Genomic DNA, 17182 nt, shown 5'->3' with positions numbered 1-17182 from the left:
AATGTCCTGTTCCTCTGAAAAGTCTTTCTTGGTCTCTCCCAGGCTGGGACAGGTATGGCCTTGGGGTGTTCATCACAGCTCTGATCACAATCAATTGTTACGCCAATTTTCCTGTGGGGTCGGGGGAGAGAGAAGCCTGGAATGGTAAGCATGGGCCATGGGGAGTCATGGTGGGTGTTTGAGCTGGGAGTAGCAGGTAAGGCTGAGGCTGGGTCAGGGTAGAGAAGAAAGTACAAATGGAAAAGACTTTAATGGGAAGGGAGAGGCTCCCCAGAGAGGACCAGTGACTTGCTTGAGGTCACCCAGCACATGGCCTCTGGGGTGAGGAGACACACCAGGCTAGGGAGCAAGAGGCCACTGGCAGCTGGCCTGTTTGGAATCCACACTGGGCTGACAATGACCTTTTGATTTGCACAGCCCAGGCCAGGGTGTCTGAGATCAGGTCTCGGCCAAGGTCGCACTGTCCAGCCCCCACACATCCTTGGTGAGAACACAGAGTTTTATCCCTGCTCCATTCCCCAACCAAGGGAGAATCTCCTCAGCCTGTTAGAGGCCAAGGCCAAGTCCAAACAAATGGGCATCTTCCCTCAGTGCCTCTGGGCAGTAACGTAGCCCTTGGCCACTGGCTAGAGGATATGGGTCAGGCTGGCAGCTAAGGTGGAGGAAGAGGTCTGGACTTGGCATCTGATGGCAGAAAGTATTGAGCATGCAGGACAGGTGCTGTGCTATGTGGCCACAGGGACGCTCGATGTCCACACCTGAAGAGGAGGCAGATGCAGGAATGGGGGGTGATGAGGCAGGTGTGGCCCTGGGAGATACCCAGTCGTTCTCCATTTTTAAATTTTTCCTGAAAGCATTTACCACTCTTTGAAGTTATATATCAATTTATTTGTCTTTGTGTTTTATTGGCTATGGCCCCTACAAACCATGAGCTCAGTGAAGACAAGACTGGGCCTGCCTTGGTCACCCTGGTAGCCCAGCACCCTACAACAGTCCCTGCCACCAGGAGGTGGTCATTCATTATTTCTTAGAAGCACCAACACAGAGGAGCTGCACAGAACCCATGAGCACTTTGAGGGCGCCCTGAACAATTTGGGAGGCCCCCAAGGTAGAAGGGATCAGTTCCAAAACAGGAAGAGGATCTGGCTGCACCAAGGCCCCTGTGGACTCACTTCCCAGGTCCACACGGATGGACACCCATCATAAACTGAGGGACACCCAAGATTCCAAGGCCCAGAACCTGAGCAGAGAGGAGGGAATTCCCCTAAGACAGTAAGTTATTGTGGGTGTGGCCCGGGCACACCTCTGCAGAGGTCTGGGAGGGGTTGCACAGTCTCCCAGGGTGTGAGGGGCAAAGAATAGGCACACGGTAGGCACTTTGGAAGTCTGATGCTATGATTACTGCAGTCAGTGATGTTGGGACCATTTGTGTCCCTGGTCTCTCGCTGCAGCCCCAGCTCCTCCCCTCCCCAAAACACTTGCTCACACCCAGCTGTGCCCACTGGCTAGAGCAGCCAGGAGCTAGGTGGGGGCCTGGGGTGTGAGCAGCCAGTCTGGGGCTGAGGTCCCCCAGTGTGGGTATGGGGCCGAATAGAGAGGGGAGGATCTCATATGAGCCATGCAAGTGACCACATGCAATCCACGAGGTGGTACACACTCCCCATGAGTAACCGGTTAGCTCAGCCACAACCCTTCAGCTGAAGAACCCCAAACTCACACCACGATCACAATTTGGCCCCCTTGCCTTCGCTACAGCCATACGAAGGCTCCCAGGTCGGGCCACCACCCACTAGCCGCCACCCCCGGTGGCCAGGCCCAGCCCCTGCACACATCGCGCACGACCGACTCTGCCTCGTGCCCCGCCATTCACGCGCCCCGCCCCGGCCCGGCCCCGCCTGCGGGACCTTTATAGGGAGCGCCGGCCCGGAGCACTGGGAAGTCGGTGCCGCCGCCCTCCCTGCTGCCCGCCTGCGCGTCCCGGTCCGACGCGGGGGCCGCTGCCGCCGCTGCCGTCTCTGTGTTCGCCATGCGTCCCAGGGCGCCCGGGCCACTGTGGCCACTGCCCTGGGGGGCCCTGGCTTGGGCCGTGGGCTTCGTGGGCTCCGTAGGCTCGGGGGACCCCTCGCCCGGTGAGTGGGGTGGCCGGAAAAGGCGGGTGGGGTGGACCACCCACGTGGGCCTGCCCGGAATGCGGATGGGGGAATGTTGGGGGTCGTAGCGGCGGCTGCAGCTGGGAGGTGGAGGGCGATGACCAGAGGCCGCTGCAGATTGAATCCGGGAGGTCTTGGGGCTCCCCCTCCCCCAGCCCCAAAGGGCCTGAAAGAGGGTAATCAGGAGGTCAGAACAGATGTGACTCTCACAATGATGATTAATAGTAGTCACAAGGACTGATATTTATTGAGCGCTTCGTGTCTACCTCTTACCTCCCTGAATCCATCTAACAGTCCAATGGTGTGGGAACTCATCATGACTGTTTTCCAGATGGGGGAAACTGAGGTATGGGATCACACAGTTTGTAAGTGGCAGAGCCAGAACTGGAAGCCGGACTATCTGGGTCCTGACACCTCAGAGAGGCAGGGCCAGGTGGCCGGACCCAGGACCTCCAGCAGGGGCTTCAGATTTTCCCTGCGTCTGGCTTAGGCAGAGGGGTCATTGGAACATCCTACCTGCCACTCACTGGGAGCCCACTCTTGGTCTGTTTCCCGTTTTATGAGCACCAGGTGCTGACTTCCCGGAGTTGGTCCCTGGGAGGCACTCAGTACAGCACCTGGGAACCAGTGAGCTCTCTGGGATGGGGGCCATGGCTATTCCTACCCCCATTTAAGGGTGAAGAAACTGAGGCCATCCACCCCCCCCCCCATACCCAGCAGCTCCATCCAGCCCTGCATGGAGGGAAGGGAGGGAGAGTGGAGCCCCCTCCCCGAAGGCCATGTCCCCGGGGAGACAGTGAGCTCATGCAAAGGGAATGTTCCCAACTTGGAGTGAGTAAGAGGCAGTCCAGGCGATGGGGGGGCGGGTGCAGTGCTGCAAGGAGAAGGGGGTTCTGCATGCCCTCGGGTGCTGTTTAGACAAAGGGCAGAGGCAGTAGAGGCAGCTCCAGAGCCTGCTGACCCTGACACATCCAGCTCTGGGTGTTTGATTGGGCAGGATGCCAGGCCTGGGTGGGTAGGGGGGGAGATGAAGGGGGTGCGTGGATAGAGGAGAGCTTCCAGGACGGTTGGGGGTTGGCTAGGGGTTCCTGGTGGAGTAGTTGGAGGGTGAGGCTCAGAGAGGAGGATCCCAAAAGGACCTGGAGCTCCTCCTTCCCAGGTTGGGAGTAGATCACCCTCTTAGGAATTACTGAGTGCCAACTGTATGCATCCCCAGGGCTGGGAGCTGGGTGGAAGGTCCAGGCTTGGGTGTCAGGAATGGTACAGGAGGGCACCTCTGGTCCCATAGGAACTGCCCTCCTGGTCCACAGGTGGTGTCTGCTGGCTCCAGCAGGGCAAAGAGGCCACCTGCAGCTTGGTGCTGAAGACCGATGTGAGCCAGGCTGAGTGTTGTGCCTCTGGCAACATTGACACTGCCTGGTCCAACTTCACCCACCCAGGGAACAAGATCAGCCTCCTGGGCTTCTTGGGCCTTGTCCACTGCCTCCCCTGCAAAGGTGAGACCCCAGGCGTCAGCCACAATCCAAGGTCACTATAGTCGAAGGTGGACCTGCTGGAAGTGAGCTCCCCGTCTCGGGGGTATGAAGGAGGAAGTTGAGGCTGCTGAGAGGCGCAGTTGTGGAGGGGATCCCGGTCTCAGCTTCCCTCAGTTGAGGATTCAGGAAGAAGCTCTGAGGACTTCCCAGCTTGGTTTCCATCCTCGGGACCTTTACTTATCCCAAGCCCTCTGCCAGGATGGCCTTTCCCACCTGCACCCCACCTGGTGGAGGTATACTCAACTCACAACTAGCTCCTGGGAAAGTAGATTTTCCTGATGGGCCCTTCTGGTTTGTGACCCCACACTCAGTGTCCCAACTATCCTTATCTGCCCTTAACCCCACAGATTCCAGGGAACTGTGGTGACCCCAGCTGCATGTTTAGTAATCATGGGCCTTCTGGACCATGTTCTGAGAAATGCTGCCTCCTCCATCCTTCAAGGGCTCTCCCACACCCCTGTGGTCAGGGCTGAACCTGCAGGGACCTAGAAGGGACATGACTTGAAGGAGGTGGGCATTAGAGACAGGGTGTTGGGGAATGATTAGGAGTTTACAGCTGTAGAAAGTAGGGGGGCGGGTGGGGGGAGCATCAGCAGAGACCATAGCCTGGGATGGAGTCCTGGTGGGTGGGGTCAGGGCAGGGGAGCAGGGAGGAGGCTGGAGCTGAGGAGCCTGGCTGAGCTCTGAGATGTGATTAATCCCAGATCAGCCTGGCTGGGTGGTCCTAAAGTCAACACCATGTACCCTGGCTCACTCTAGAACCCCCTTTGGCTTCTGGGAGGAGGACAGACTTCAAAAAAATGCCTGGCCTGGACATGAGATGGTCCAGGACCCCACCCCCCATTCTGGCCTTGGGGACAGGAACTCAGCCCCCACTTCTCCCTCTTGTATGAAGCCACACAGGCAGAACATTTCCAGATGTGTATGTGGGCGGTCGGCACCCAGGTGCAGCCCACATGCCCTGGCATGGGTAACCAATGTGGGGGCGCAGTGCATTCTCTTAGTAGTAGCATCCACTTATTTTATCCTGTAAGGTGGGTTCCCCCATCAGCCCCACTCTGTACACAGGGAAACTGAGGCTAGAGTGTAAACTTGGCTCGGAGTCTGCCCTCCAGACCCACCAGCAACAGAACTGAGTTGTTGGGGTTGGGGGGGGGGTGGAGTGTCCATCCAGGATCTGGCCTGGAGCTATGCTGAGGTGCTCCTGGCTCTTCTCCACTCACAGCAGTGAGGGGCTTCAATTTTCCAAGCAGCATGACCTCGTACAGTGGTTGGGAGGCTGCAATGAGCCTGGGAGAGCCTGAGAGACAGGAGCAGCCATTAGTGGGGTCTGATTTGCATTTCCAAAGGACGGGGCCTGAATAGGGGCAGGGACCCAAGAGGCAGACTTCCCCTGGTCAGACCTGTTTCCCTACCTGAGAAATGGGGCTGCGAGGGGTGGGTAACTCCCAGTTCAGAGGCCCGCTCCCCAGGAAGTGAGCCTCATGCCAGGCGCCAACGCCCCGCCCTCCCTGTCCCCTCCTCTGGGGAGGTTCTGGCAGGCATGGGGCAAGGACACTGCCTGGATGGGGTGGAGCCCCCCACCCTACCCCCGGGCTGACGCAGCAGGGCCTCCCGCCGGCCTGCCCAGAAACGCGAGTCGAGTCAGGGAACAGACGTCAATAGCGCGGGCTGGACCCCAAGATTGGGGCAGAGACGCCCTTCCCGCCCACACTGAGCCCCGCCTCCAGACACAGCCCCCAGCCCCAGGCGCCCACCAGGACAGTGGCTGAATCTCTCCCACAACCGACCCGCACCCCGACCCCGACTCAGTATCCTCGCCGTGCGCCCCGACTTCGGACAGCCCCCCACTCCGGCCCGGCCGCTAGCCCTCAGAAAAGGGGGCGAGGCGCCGTGGACTCAGAAGACCTCTGGCCACGGCCACGAGCCCCAGCCCACGGGCGCACGTCCTGTGTCCGCAGATTCGTGCGAGGGCGTGGAGTGCGGCCCCGGCAAGGCGTGCCGCATGCTGGGGGGCCGCCCGCGCTGCGAGTGCACCCCGGACTGCGAGGAGCTCCCGGCGCGCCTACAGGTCTGCGGCTCCGACGGCGCCACCTACCGTGACGAGTGCGAGCTGCGCGCAGCGCGCTGCCGCGGCCACCCAGACCTGCGCGTCATGTACAGGGGCCGCTGCCGCAGTACGTTGGGGCGGGGCCTCCTGGGGGTGGAGCCACCGGGCGGGCGCCTCCGTACCCGGGCCGCAGTGCGGGGGGCGGGGCCTGCTGGAGGGCGGGGCCTCCGGTGCGTCGTGCCTAGCGGTGTAGGTAGAGGTCTTGAGGGGTGGGGCCGGGCTTATGGTGGGCGGGGCCTAGGTGGCGAGGTCGTGGGCGGAGTCTAATAAAGGGAGTCTTTATGTTGCTGGGAAAGCGTCAGTGGATTGGGTCTTTGTGGGATCGAGAATAAGGAAGAGTAGGGTGGAAGTTTGGAAAGGGATTCTGGGGCTCACGTGGGTGAGAAGTATGGGTGCGTGACTCAGGGGCTTGAGGGTGCAATAAGAGGGGACGGGGCTTGAGGGTGGACTTGGGCTGTGGGCGAGGTCTCGTTGAAGGGGTGTGGCTTCTGCTACAACCGAGGAGGCGGGCCTGAGGGTGCCCTCAGTGTTGTGGGCGGGGTTCGTCCTCCAGGTGGCGCCCCTGACCCGCCCTGGCGTCCTATCCACAGAGTCCTGCGCTCACGTGGTGTGCCAGCGGCCACAGTCGTGCGTGGTGGACCAGACAGGCAGTGCCCACTGCGTGATGTGTCGCGCTGCGCCCTGCCCCGCGCCCTCCAGCCCTGGCCAGGAACTCTGCGGCAACAACAACGTCACCTACATGTCTTCGTGCCACCTCCGCCAGGCCACCTGCTTCCTGGGCCGTTCCATTGGCGTGCGACACCCGGGCAGCTGCGCAGGTGCGGGGCGGAGCGGGGAGCAGTGGTGGGCTGTAGGCCCCAGCCCCTCTCCGTACCCCCATTTCTCTGTTCGTCCCTCCTACTCAGCAGGCACCCCTGAGCCAGCAGATGTTGAGTCGGAGGAAGAAGAGGAGAACTTTGTGTGACTTAACAAGGTGGCCTGGGCCTGGCGTTCAAGGCCTCCCCCATTTTATTTATTGCCAGAGCAAAGCCTAATTTATGTCCCATGGACACTCCCCAGAGCCAGGACCCGACCACTTGCGGGAGCCCTGGACCCTTCCCCCCAACCATATCTTGGAAGAATTGGTGGGAGGAGGCCTGGGAGCAGAGCTGGTAGGGGAACCCTCCACCTCAAATACCCTACTACTGTTCAAGAGGACCCTGCTTCTGTTCCCTCGGGAATAACTATTAATTATCACTGCCACTGAGAGGACTGAGAGTTCTCTGCCAGCAATTAATGAAAAGGCACCCTAGCCTTCTAGAACAGAAACCAAGGGATGGGGAGGGGTCCACAACCTGGGTGCATATACATGGACCTCAGAACATGCTCAGAACCCCAGACAGGTCAAGGAAGCAGTCTGTCCCCTATCAACCCAAGTATTCAGGGCTTTCCTTCCCCACTGCCTCCACGTACCCAGTAGGTCCTGTAAAGGCCCCTGAGAAAAGCCCAGCTTATCCCCTGGTCAGGGAGGCACTGTCTGTGCCTCCTGACATAGGCCTCAGCTCAGCATTAGCTCAGAACAGGGCCCAATCCACTTCGGGTGAGATCTCCTGGGTCCCAGGAGCCCCTACGCATCTGGTGGGATATAGACACCAAGGCCCACTGCACACCTGGCCTCCTGGAGCTACGTGTCTGAACAGCACCCCTAGTGCCTGCTGACCCATCCACAGGTGAGGACCAGACACAGGACCCCCTTGGTATCATGAGGCCCACTCTTGGGTCTCTAGGCCCAGTTCCTAAGTGAACCCTCTTTGCCCACCAGCTCGGCTCAGGGGTCTCAACCCCAGCCAATGCTAGCCTAGGGCCAATTCCCTGCATTCCTGGGCTGTCACTCAATGCCACCTCCTTGTGCCTTTGTGTAGACCAGAGGATCAGACCCGATATGGGAATTCAGCTCCTCAAGTTTGGGGCAAGGAGCTCAGGGGGCAGTGTGCCCACCCTCTCCCAGCCCCCAGGAAGTGCCTTACCTATGTCACCCAGAAAAGTGTCCTTGAGTAGGTGAGTTTGCCCAAGCCACCCAATAAGGCAATTTCCCCCGCCCTGGGGTCCTGCCTCACCAAAGAAATAAAGATTGTAAAAAGCCACTTGGGGTCAATTCCTGGTCTACTCTCTCTGAGCCTCTGTGCTGCCCGCTTTGGTAGAGGGTTACTAGTCTGGAGCCTGGGTTACTATTAGGGTAGTAAGTGGGGGCTCTAGACGCATCTGGAAGAGCATGAGCATATGTCCTTGGGGCAGCCACTGTCCATCTTGGCCTCAGTGTCTAGCTCTGGGCAGTGGGCAGCACCCAGGGAGAGGGCTGAGACAGGTAGAGTGGTGGTGGGAGTGGGTGGAAGAGAAAGGCGACCAAAGGAGGAAGTGGCTCATCTGGACCCTCAGCCACCTTGAGGCCAAGAAGAAACTCAAGGGATGTGGGTAGACCATCATGTCTGGTTGTCAGTTAACATTTTATTCAGATATTCTGGCCCTTTTTGTTTGGAATTTATGCCCACCCACCCTCCAAGCTCCCTGGAAGGTTCTGTGGACCCCCTGCCCCAGCCACAGAATCTTCCAGGCCAGAACTGTTTGCATCGGTTGTCATCTCATTTGGGTACACCGTGCTGCTGTGGTTCAGGAAGCTCCTGTGGGGGCCCCAGTGGTCCTGGGTGAGGAGCTGAGTTGGGGGCTGTGGGGTCGCTGCCGAACCACACCCCAGATCCAGGTCACGAAAGCAGACACCTGTGTGTATACATCTGGGGTCTTGGGGTCGCCACACCAGAGGCCAGAGAAAGAAACGAGGCCATGGGCCAGGTTCCTGCACACCAGGGGCCCCCCGGAGTCCGCCTGGGGGATGAAGGGAAAGGTGAGCTCAGGGGTTCTTCTCTCAGCCTCACTTTGCCTGAAGGGGCTTCTACATGTAATGCCCACCAGGACCCTTTCCTCCCCTCAAAATCCTTCCACGACCCCCGAGTGCTCTTAAACCCTCACCTCAGCCTTCAAGACCCTTAGGGTCCTGCCCACATCTCTCTCCCTCACTCATCTGGCTCCAGCCACACCAGCCTTCCTGGCTCTTCCTAGAGCAAGCCAAGCTTCATCAGCCGCTAAGCTTCCGCGTGTCTTTGAGACCTGCTACTGTCCCCTACTGGACACTGCTTGTATAAACATAGAATTCTGCAGCTGTTTGTGCAGTGCAGACCTGAACAGCTGTGCATGGCAGCCCTGTGACTGTCTCTCTGCCTGTCATGCCTTCCCTCAGATCTTAAGGCTCCTTCAAGTCTCAGCTCAAAGATGCTCTCCTCAGAGAAGCCTTCTGAATAGTCACCCTAAAACTCCTGCTTCCTCCCCTCCCCTCCCCTCCTGGTCCTAGCACCCTAATTGTCATCTGGAATTAGCTCTGCTCCTCTGAGTGGCAGTTCTATATAGATAGAGAAGATGGAGTGAGGTCCAGAGAAGTGAAGCGACTTTTCCAAGGCCTGGAAAGTGGCACAGTTTGGACTTGGGCCCAGGCAGTTGGGCTCCAGAACCTGTGTTCTGAACCATTGGACTCTCTTGCCTAAAACAAAAGACCCTCCAGGCTGAGTTTCTTCCTCTGCACCAGAGCCAGGGTATTTGGAGCAGGAGCTCCTTCCTGGAGATCTGTCACCGCCTGTACTGGATCCTGTTTATAAATACACAAATGTTTGTGCACGGCACAGCCATACATGGTCTGGTCTAGGGTAAGCTGGACTTGGTTCCCAAGGCTCTGCCCTGCTCCGACCCTTCTCTGTGAGCCTTGGTCCCCCCATGTGGTAAGTGGGAGGGACGGACAATGAATATCTTACCGAGCAGAAGCCTCGCCGCCGTCGGTCCCCACTCTGGGTGCAGACCATGGCAGGGCTGAGCTGGCCCTTCCAGGAGCTATTGCAGACGTCCAGGTCCAGCACGCGGACCTCGGCCTCCATCAGCCCAGGTGGCAAGTCTTCAAAGTTGGACACAGAGCCCCAGCCGGCCACATGGCACCTCGTCCCGGCCCTGGGTGGCCTGGTGCCCCTTTGGGGCAGCCTCAGCAGCCCCACTGCAGGACCCAGGATGGCAGAGCTGTTCAGCTACGGGGAGAACACTGAGTTTTGGACCACCCAAACCATCACCACTGTTCCTGCCTCAGTTTACCCACCTGTGACACCTGATCTCTTGGCCTTATGGAGAGAAAGCAATGGCTGTCAGAAGGCCCACTGCTTTTGCCACCACATGCCCCCTGTCCATCAGCCCTTACCCACTCAACCCAAATGGTCTTTCTAAACAGCATCTCCTTCCCTGCTCTAAGCCCTCCCATTGCTCCTTTATTGCCCTTGGAATAAAATGCTTGCCCCCCCATTAATTCCCCCCTCTAGCCAGAATAAATTTACTGCCATGTCCTGGGCCCACCCCCACACCTTTGCTCATACTGTATCCCCCACCTGGAGCACCTTTCCTATCCAGCTTTCAGGTCTCAGCTTAGACACCACCTTCTCCAGGAAGCTCTCCAAGACTCCCAGGCTAGGCCCGGTGCCTCCTCTGGGCAGCCATGTGCCCCTGTCATGGCCAGATACCCAGCTGCCACCCGGTTAGACTGAAGGCTTTAAGGGGGTCAGCCCCATGGCTTGTTCCTGGCTGTGTCCCTGCTGACGGGCACACAGCTGGCACTCAATCAACAGTTTTGGAATGAATGACGTGGGCCCCTAATTTTGGTACACACCCCCTGACCTTGGGCACATCGCTGACCACCCCAACCTCAGTTTCCCCATCTGCACAATGGGATGGGTGACTCAGAGCAGTGGGTTCCGAGCTTTGGGGTTCCACAGGTGAGTAAAATCCAGGCGTTGGCTGCTGACATCCACTGCCCCCCTTTTATTTGCCAAGAGAACCCCATACTCCTGACCTTCCTGTTCCCAGGGACCCATCCAGTCATATTGAGTATCTCCCCCTTTTAACTTTTCAACACATTTGGAGGGCAAGTTTGGGGCATTCTCCCTTTGAAACAGAGGCCCTGGGGGTTCCTGGAGTTGAATTTGGGGTACCTGGGTGGGAACTGCAGGGGGGTAGTTGTAAAGGACACACCCCATGGGGAAGCAGAGGGAAATTCACATTTATGGGTGAAGCCACTTCCTGGCCAGAAAGCCCCAGGAAGGGCCCAAGTAGCAGGGACTTGAGGTCTTTCGTGGCCCTAGTCCCCGTTTGTTCCCCCTGCCAGCCTGAACATTGAGCACCTGCTGTGAGCCATAAACGATCATAAACGAGGCAAAAATCCCTGCCCTCAGGTCCAGAGGAGGCAGTGAACAATGGTGAAGTAGCAAATGTGCAGGTGCTGCTGGCAGGTGACAGTCGTGCTGGACATAAGAAAGGTGGAACGGGAGAAAGGACAGCAGGGCAGGGGCAGGTTGCAGGATGAGGGGGTCATCAAAGAAGGTCTCCCGAGAAGGGGACATTTGAGCAAAGACTTCACCTGACTCAGGTGTTTCAGGATCCTTCAGCTATTTTAAAACAGGTTCAGTCATCATGGGAGTAGCGGGGACAGGTCAGACTTACATCCAGTGTTCCTCCCCCCGAAGCTCACCTGCAGCAGGCAGATGTCATTGGCGTGGGTTGTGGGCTGGTAGTCAGGGTGCCTGACGACAGCTGAGACGCTGAACACCTGCTGGGTGGGCTCCGAGGTGCGAATGTTGTGAGCCCCCAGCACCACCCGGACTGTTCGTGGGTCTCTGCAGTGGGGAGGGGTAGTGAGGGAGACTGGGGTAAGGCTGCCTAGCACAGGCTTTGGTAGCCCCATTGGCAAAACGGGTGCACAGCAACCCACTTAACCTTGATGTCAACCCTGTGATAATAATTATGTTTGTTTCATTCCCACCTCAATTACAGTATTAATGCTAATATTGCAATACTAATTATAATAACTAAGCTATATTTAGGACGAATTGAATATTTTTATATTTATTATAATTCCCACCTCAATTATAACATTATCTCTGAGGAGGTTCAGGACATGCCTCCCCAAGATGTGCCCCTTTAGCATTGGGATTTTTTTAAATATATTTTATTGATTTTTTTAGAGAGGAAGGGAGAAGGATAGAGAGTTAGAAACATCGATGAGAGAGAAACATCGACCAGCTGCCTCCTGCACACCTCCTACTGGGGATGTGCCCGCAACCAAGCTACATGCCCTTGACCGGAATCGAACCTGGAACCCTTGAGCCCGCAGGCCGACGCTCTATCCACTGAGCCAAACCAGTCAGGGCGGGATTTTTTTTTTTTTTAATTGATTTCAGAGAGAAGAAGGGAGAGGGAGAGAGAGAGACATCAACGATGAGAGAGAATCATTGATCGACTGCCTCCTGCACACCCCCTACTGGATATCGAGCCTGCAACCCAGATATGTGCCTGGCTGGGGATCCAACCATGACCTCCTGGTTCATAGATCGAAGCTCGACCACTAAGCCACACTGGCCAGGCTGACATGTGGATTATTTTGAGCTGAAGGCCATCAAGACCCTCTGGGCTCACAAGAAACTTCTACCTCTTGCTTAACCACCTACATGAGTCTAAATTGGGGGCCTGGCCGAAACCGGTTTGGCTCAGTGGATGGAGCGTCAGCCTGCGGACTGAAGGGTCCCAGGTTTGATTCCGGTCGGGGGCATGTGCCTGGGTTGTGGGCATATCCCCAGTGGGAGATGTGCGGGAGGCAGCTGATCGATGTTTCTCTCTCATCGATGTTTCTGACTCTCTATCTCTCTCCCTTCCTCTCTGTAAAAAACCAATAAAATATATTAAAAATAAATAAATAAATAAATTGGGGGCCTGGCCCATAATGAGAGTTACCACCAAAGATAACGTTTTATGACCTATCTAGAGGTCAGGGCAAGCTTCTAATTACTGAAGCTCTTGAGGATGACCCTTCTTCCCTCTGATGCCTCATCCCTAGCTCAGGTGACATAGATACCTCATCTGTCCTTTCTGTTCCTGAACCTCTCATGGATGTGGGGGTCTCTGACTTCCTCATGTAAGTGGGTCATCCACATGTATGTATGCATTAAATTTGGTTATTTTCCTTTGTTAAACTGTCTCATGTAGATTTAATTATCAGGCCATCTGGAAGAACCTAAAAAGGTGGAGGAAATTTTCTTTATTCAATAATTTCAATTTTAATGTGATTAATTACTAGGGGTCCGGTGCACGGATTCGTGCATTGGTGGGGTCCTCGCTGTAGGCTGTGGGGATTGTGCCAAAACTGGCAGTCCAACGCCATCTGCCGCTCCTGCCTGCCCACTCCCACTCATCCTGGCCCCCCGTGCCTGCCACCGGCTCAAGCCCAGTCAGTCCCCATCCGTGAGCCCTGCTTCTGGCACCCATGGGTCAGCTGAGTGGTGCTCCCATTGTGGGAGCACATTGACCACTAGGGGGCAGCTCCTGCATTGAGCATCTGCCCCCTGGTGGTCAGTGCATGTCATAGCGACCAGGCGACAGGTCGTTTGGTCACTTAGGCTTTTATATATATAGATAGATTATAAACCCAGCACAGCGATGATAACATCTACTTATTATCATGGAGGATCCTTGACAAGGTGGGCGTAGTCCCACTTTTCCCCTTTGTTGTCCCATAAAGCTGGCCCCAGAGATGCCTCCTCCTGCAAGAGACCCCCAGGGAAGGGGGTGGGGTCTGGCCATCCCAACCCTTCCCCCCATCTGGAATGTAGCAATGCCCACACCAGGAACACCCCTCCCCACTCCCACCCCTAAAATACAGCCAGAGCATTCTGGGGCCCCCAGTGGCAGCAAGCAGGAGGGGGACCCCCAGGTGGGCTCACCTGTCGATGAGGCAGTGGGCAGCTGAGACCACCCAGCGGGCACGGAGCAGGAAGCCACCGCAGTGATGCTGGCCCTCAAAGCTCACCGATGCCATGTAGGGACGGGAGTGCGGGGTCACCTCTCTGCCCCCAATGATCCTAGCCCCCCAGGAGCCTGCAGAGGGGAGGAGGGGTATGTTGGGAGGGGCAGAAGATGGGTTAGTGGGGGCAGCTTAGGCACTGAGTAGAATGGGGGTCAAGTTGAGGGAGAAAGAGTCAGAGATAGAGAGAGACAGAGATAGAAAGAGAGACGCAAAAGGACACAGAGTGTGTGACAAGGAGCCCAGAGAAGGCCCTTGAATGTGCCAGGAGGAGGACCGGACCCCAGAAAACTTGGGCTTGGGCCTGCACCTGCACCTGGGCAAGATCTCAGCTGGGCCTCCCACCCCATTGCCTGGAGAGGCCCTAGAGGGAGAGCAGCGAGGGGTTGTGTAGCTGAACCAAGTCAGGGCCCGTGTGTGGGGTACCTCAGCATTTTCTGGGGTGGGCCTGGGAGGGGCCCTTGGGGTACCTGGGGAGTTCCTGATGGGGCCTCTATATGGGGACTCCTGGGGGTCCTTACCTGGAAGCCTCATGGACATCATCAGAGCAGTGGCCATAGTCAGCAAAAGTTGGTCCCAGCCCTCTGCCCCAGGCCCCATGGCCCCAGACTTCTCAAGGCTGAAGTCGCCCTGAGAGCTTTGAGGACCAAGGCACCTACCCTCACCCAACGGCCTGGAAAGGGGGAACTCAGCTGTGGTCTGTGGTTGGAGGCCCCTTCAGGCCCCACCAGCAACGCTCAGATCTGAGCTGGTGATAGTGGGAAACCGATGATTTGACGGCCTTGGGGTTGTTGATCATAATTGCACAGGAGGAAACAGCAGTGGGGGGAGCAGGGGGCTGCCTGCCCAGGCATACCCTGGCTCCACCAGTCCCTGGGGCCCTGGAGGTCACTTACCCTCTCTGTGCTTCAGTTTATCCAGCATCTGTCCCCAGACCTTGGTCAGTTCCCCCAACCACACACCCTTGAGGGGGTTGGCATAAGCATCACTGAAGCTGCAGGTGTGTGGAACCTCATTTAGTTCTGGAGTGACCTGAGAATGTTGGTATTGTTTGTATCCCCATGTTACAGATGGGGAAACTGAGGCACAGAGAGGGAGTGAGAGGCCAGGGTTGCAGCCTCAGGACAGCTTCTACTGCTCCTGCCAGGGGCCAGTTCTACCCACAGCCAGGCCCATTTCCTTCCCATCTGATGAGCAGTTGTGAAACAGACAACTGTCCTTCATGGTCCCCACTAACCAAGTTCCCAGAAGCCCTGCAAAATGGGCTGGATGGGGGTCGATATTTCCATTTTCCAACCTGAGGTGCAGAGAGGGGAGTCTGGTTTGTTTGGGGCTGCCTGGAAGGTGGTCGTGAGCCCAGAACTCTTGGGCTATAGTCCTTGACTGTTCTTCCCATGGAGGACTTGGGTGGCTTTCTCAGTCAGAGCAGACGCAACAACAGCAGTGACAATGATGATAACAATAATGATAATAATGGCGCCCTTTACCAAACACTTACTTTTATTATTTTTTTATAAAAAAATATTTTTATTGCCCTAGCTGGTTTGGCTCAATGGGTAGAGCATTGGCCAGCAGACTGAAGGGTCCCAGGTTCGATTCCAGCCAAGGGCACATGCCTAGGCTGCGGGCTCGATCCCCAGTAAGGGGCATGCAGGAGGCAGCCGATCAATGATTCTCTCTCATCATTGATGTTTCTATCTCTCTCTCCCCAATAAAAAAATATTTTTATTGATTTCAGAGAGGAAAGAAGAGGGAGAGAGAGATAGAAACATCAATGATGAGAGAGAATCATTGATGGGCCGCATCCTGCATGCCCCCTACTGGGGATCCAGCCCGCAACCTGGGCATGTGCACTTAACCGGAATGAACCCAGGGCCCTTCAGACTGCAGGCCGATGCTCTATCCACTGAGCCAAACCAGCTAGGGCTCTACTTTTATTATTAATTTGTTAGAGCTCTTTATATGTTGAGGAGATTGACTCATGGTCATATTAATTTCTTTTCTGAGAGTTCCCAGGTGCAGAGGACACAAGCCCTCCTGGGGAGTGAGTTTGGGTTCTGCTGATCTGTAGATGGACCAATGCTGAACCAGCCAGAGCTGGGTAGCCCCATCAGGTCCCCATTCCCCTTACCTGTGAAGGCTGGGGATCCCAGGGCCATGGAACAGGCCAGGAAGACAGCAGGAGTCGGGGCTCTGGCATGCTGCTCTGTAAAGGGCCTGACCTAGCTGGGCCCGAGGGTTGGGGTTATACAGCTGGGGTGGGGAAGCTCGAGCCTCTTTTTTTCTGGGATACAGTCCCTCTCATGTTTAGCTTACACCTCCTTGGCCCCTTCTGGGTGGGAGACACAGGCCTGAGCTGAGGTCAGGGCTAGAGGGAGGGAAAGGGATCTATGACTCAGGGATAGAGGAGGAGTGGGCTTTTGGGGTCTGCACAGAGCCCAGTGTGAAACTTCCCCTGGAGTCCAAGGGCCCCAGAGGATGTCCCGGAGCAGCCAAGCTGTGAGGTGGGTTCAAAGCAGGGGCAGGGGTGCTGGGCAGAGGTGGCTAAGGAGGCGGAAGGAGAAGAGGCATCATCATGGCAGTCGTGGTTGCAAGTGGTACAGGAAGGGGGCGTGGCCCCAGCGGGATGGGAGCTGCAGCACACTGAGCAGAGGATTGAGGACTGGGTGATGTGGTCGCCTCTCTGGAGGGTGAAAGGTCAACTCAAGCCCAGTGCGCTAGTTCAGGACACACCCTGCCTTGTCCCATCTTTTGGGGGGCTGTCCCTGCTACTTGGGCTGCTTCTCCCGACCATCTCTGCCTGACTTGATTTCCCCAGCTCATGTGTCACTACCTCTAGGAAGCAACTGCCTGCATGCCTGAGTCTGGGGTGTGGATATTGGGGTCTTGGGGCTCCCAGGCAGGGCCTTGAGAGTTGTGGGAAGGAATTTGACTTTTGATGTAAAGGAGATGGGAGCCTTGGAAAGTTTAAGGCTGAGAAAGGTGTATATGTTTTGTGGGAGGGGAGATGCTGCCAACAGTCCCTCTCCATCCTCCTATTTTCTTTCTTTAAAAAAAATATTTGGCCGAAACCGGTTTGGCTCAGTGGATAGAGCGTCAGCCTGCGGACTGAGAGGTCCCGGGTTCGATTCCGGTCAGGGGCGTGTACCTGGGTTGCGGGCACATCCCCGGTGGGGGATGTGCAAGAGGCAGCTGATCGATGTTTCTCTCTCATCGATGTTTCTAACTCTCTCTATCTCTCTCTCCCTTCCTCTCTGTGAAAAATCAATAAAATATATTTAAAAAAAAATATTTGTATTGATTTCAGAGAGGAAGGGAGAGGGAGAGCTAGAAACCTCAGTGATGCGAGAGAATCTTTGATATGCTGCTTCTTGCACGCCCCCTACTGGGCAACCCGGGCATGTGCCCTAACCATGACCTCCTGGTTCATAGGTCAATGCTCAATCACTGAGCCACACCTGACGGGCTCCTTTTT

The 17182-nt window shown here is 56.5% G+C and overlaps 2 protein-coding genes across 3 annotated transcripts; one reads left to right on the top strand and one right to left on the bottom strand.

Moving 5' to 3' along the window:
- The first annotated feature begins 1920 nt into the window (after positions 1-1920).
- On the top strand, positions 1921-7918 carry FSTL3 (follistatin like 3). Of its 2 annotated transcripts, XM_059697438.1 has the most exons (4): positions 1923-2129; positions 3461-3646; positions 5647-5862; positions 6386-7918. In XM_059697438.1, exons 1-4 carry the CDS (start codon positions 2027-2029, stop codon positions 6757-6759), a joined length of 879 nt encoding a protein of 292 aa, XP_059553421.1. In that variant the 5' UTR covers positions 1923-2026; the 3' UTR covers positions 6760-7918. The 2 variants fall into 2 exon arrangements, with proteins under 2 accessions (XP_059553422.1, XP_059553421.1); XM_059697439.1 differs by lacking the exon at positions 3461-3646 and having other exon boundaries at positions 1921-2129.
- Positions 7919-8347: 429 nt separating this feature from the next.
- On the bottom strand, positions 8348-14307 carry PRSS57 (serine protease 57). The gene is made up of 5 exons (XM_059697440.1): positions 14229-14307; positions 13628-13781; positions 11383-11527; positions 9632-9895; positions 8348-8654 (listed from the first exon to the last, which is right to left on the bottom strand). Exons 1-5 carry the CDS (start codon positions 14305-14307, stop codon positions 8442-8444), a joined length of 855 nt encoding a protein of 284 aa, XP_059553423.1. The 3' UTR covers positions 8348-8441.
- Between the last annotated feature and the right edge of the window lie 2875 nt (positions 14308-17182).

The sequence above is a fragment of the Myotis daubentonii genome, chromosome 5 (assembly GCF_963259705.1).
Source record: "Myotis daubentonii chromosome 5, mMyoDau2.1, whole genome shotgun sequence".
In the NCBI taxonomy this organism is placed as follows: Eukaryota; Metazoa; Chordata; class Mammalia; order Chiroptera; family Vespertilionidae; genus Myotis; species Myotis daubentonii.
The sequence above is the reverse complement of the archived record's forward strand: the minus strand, read 5'-3'. Positions and strand labels throughout refer to the sequence as shown.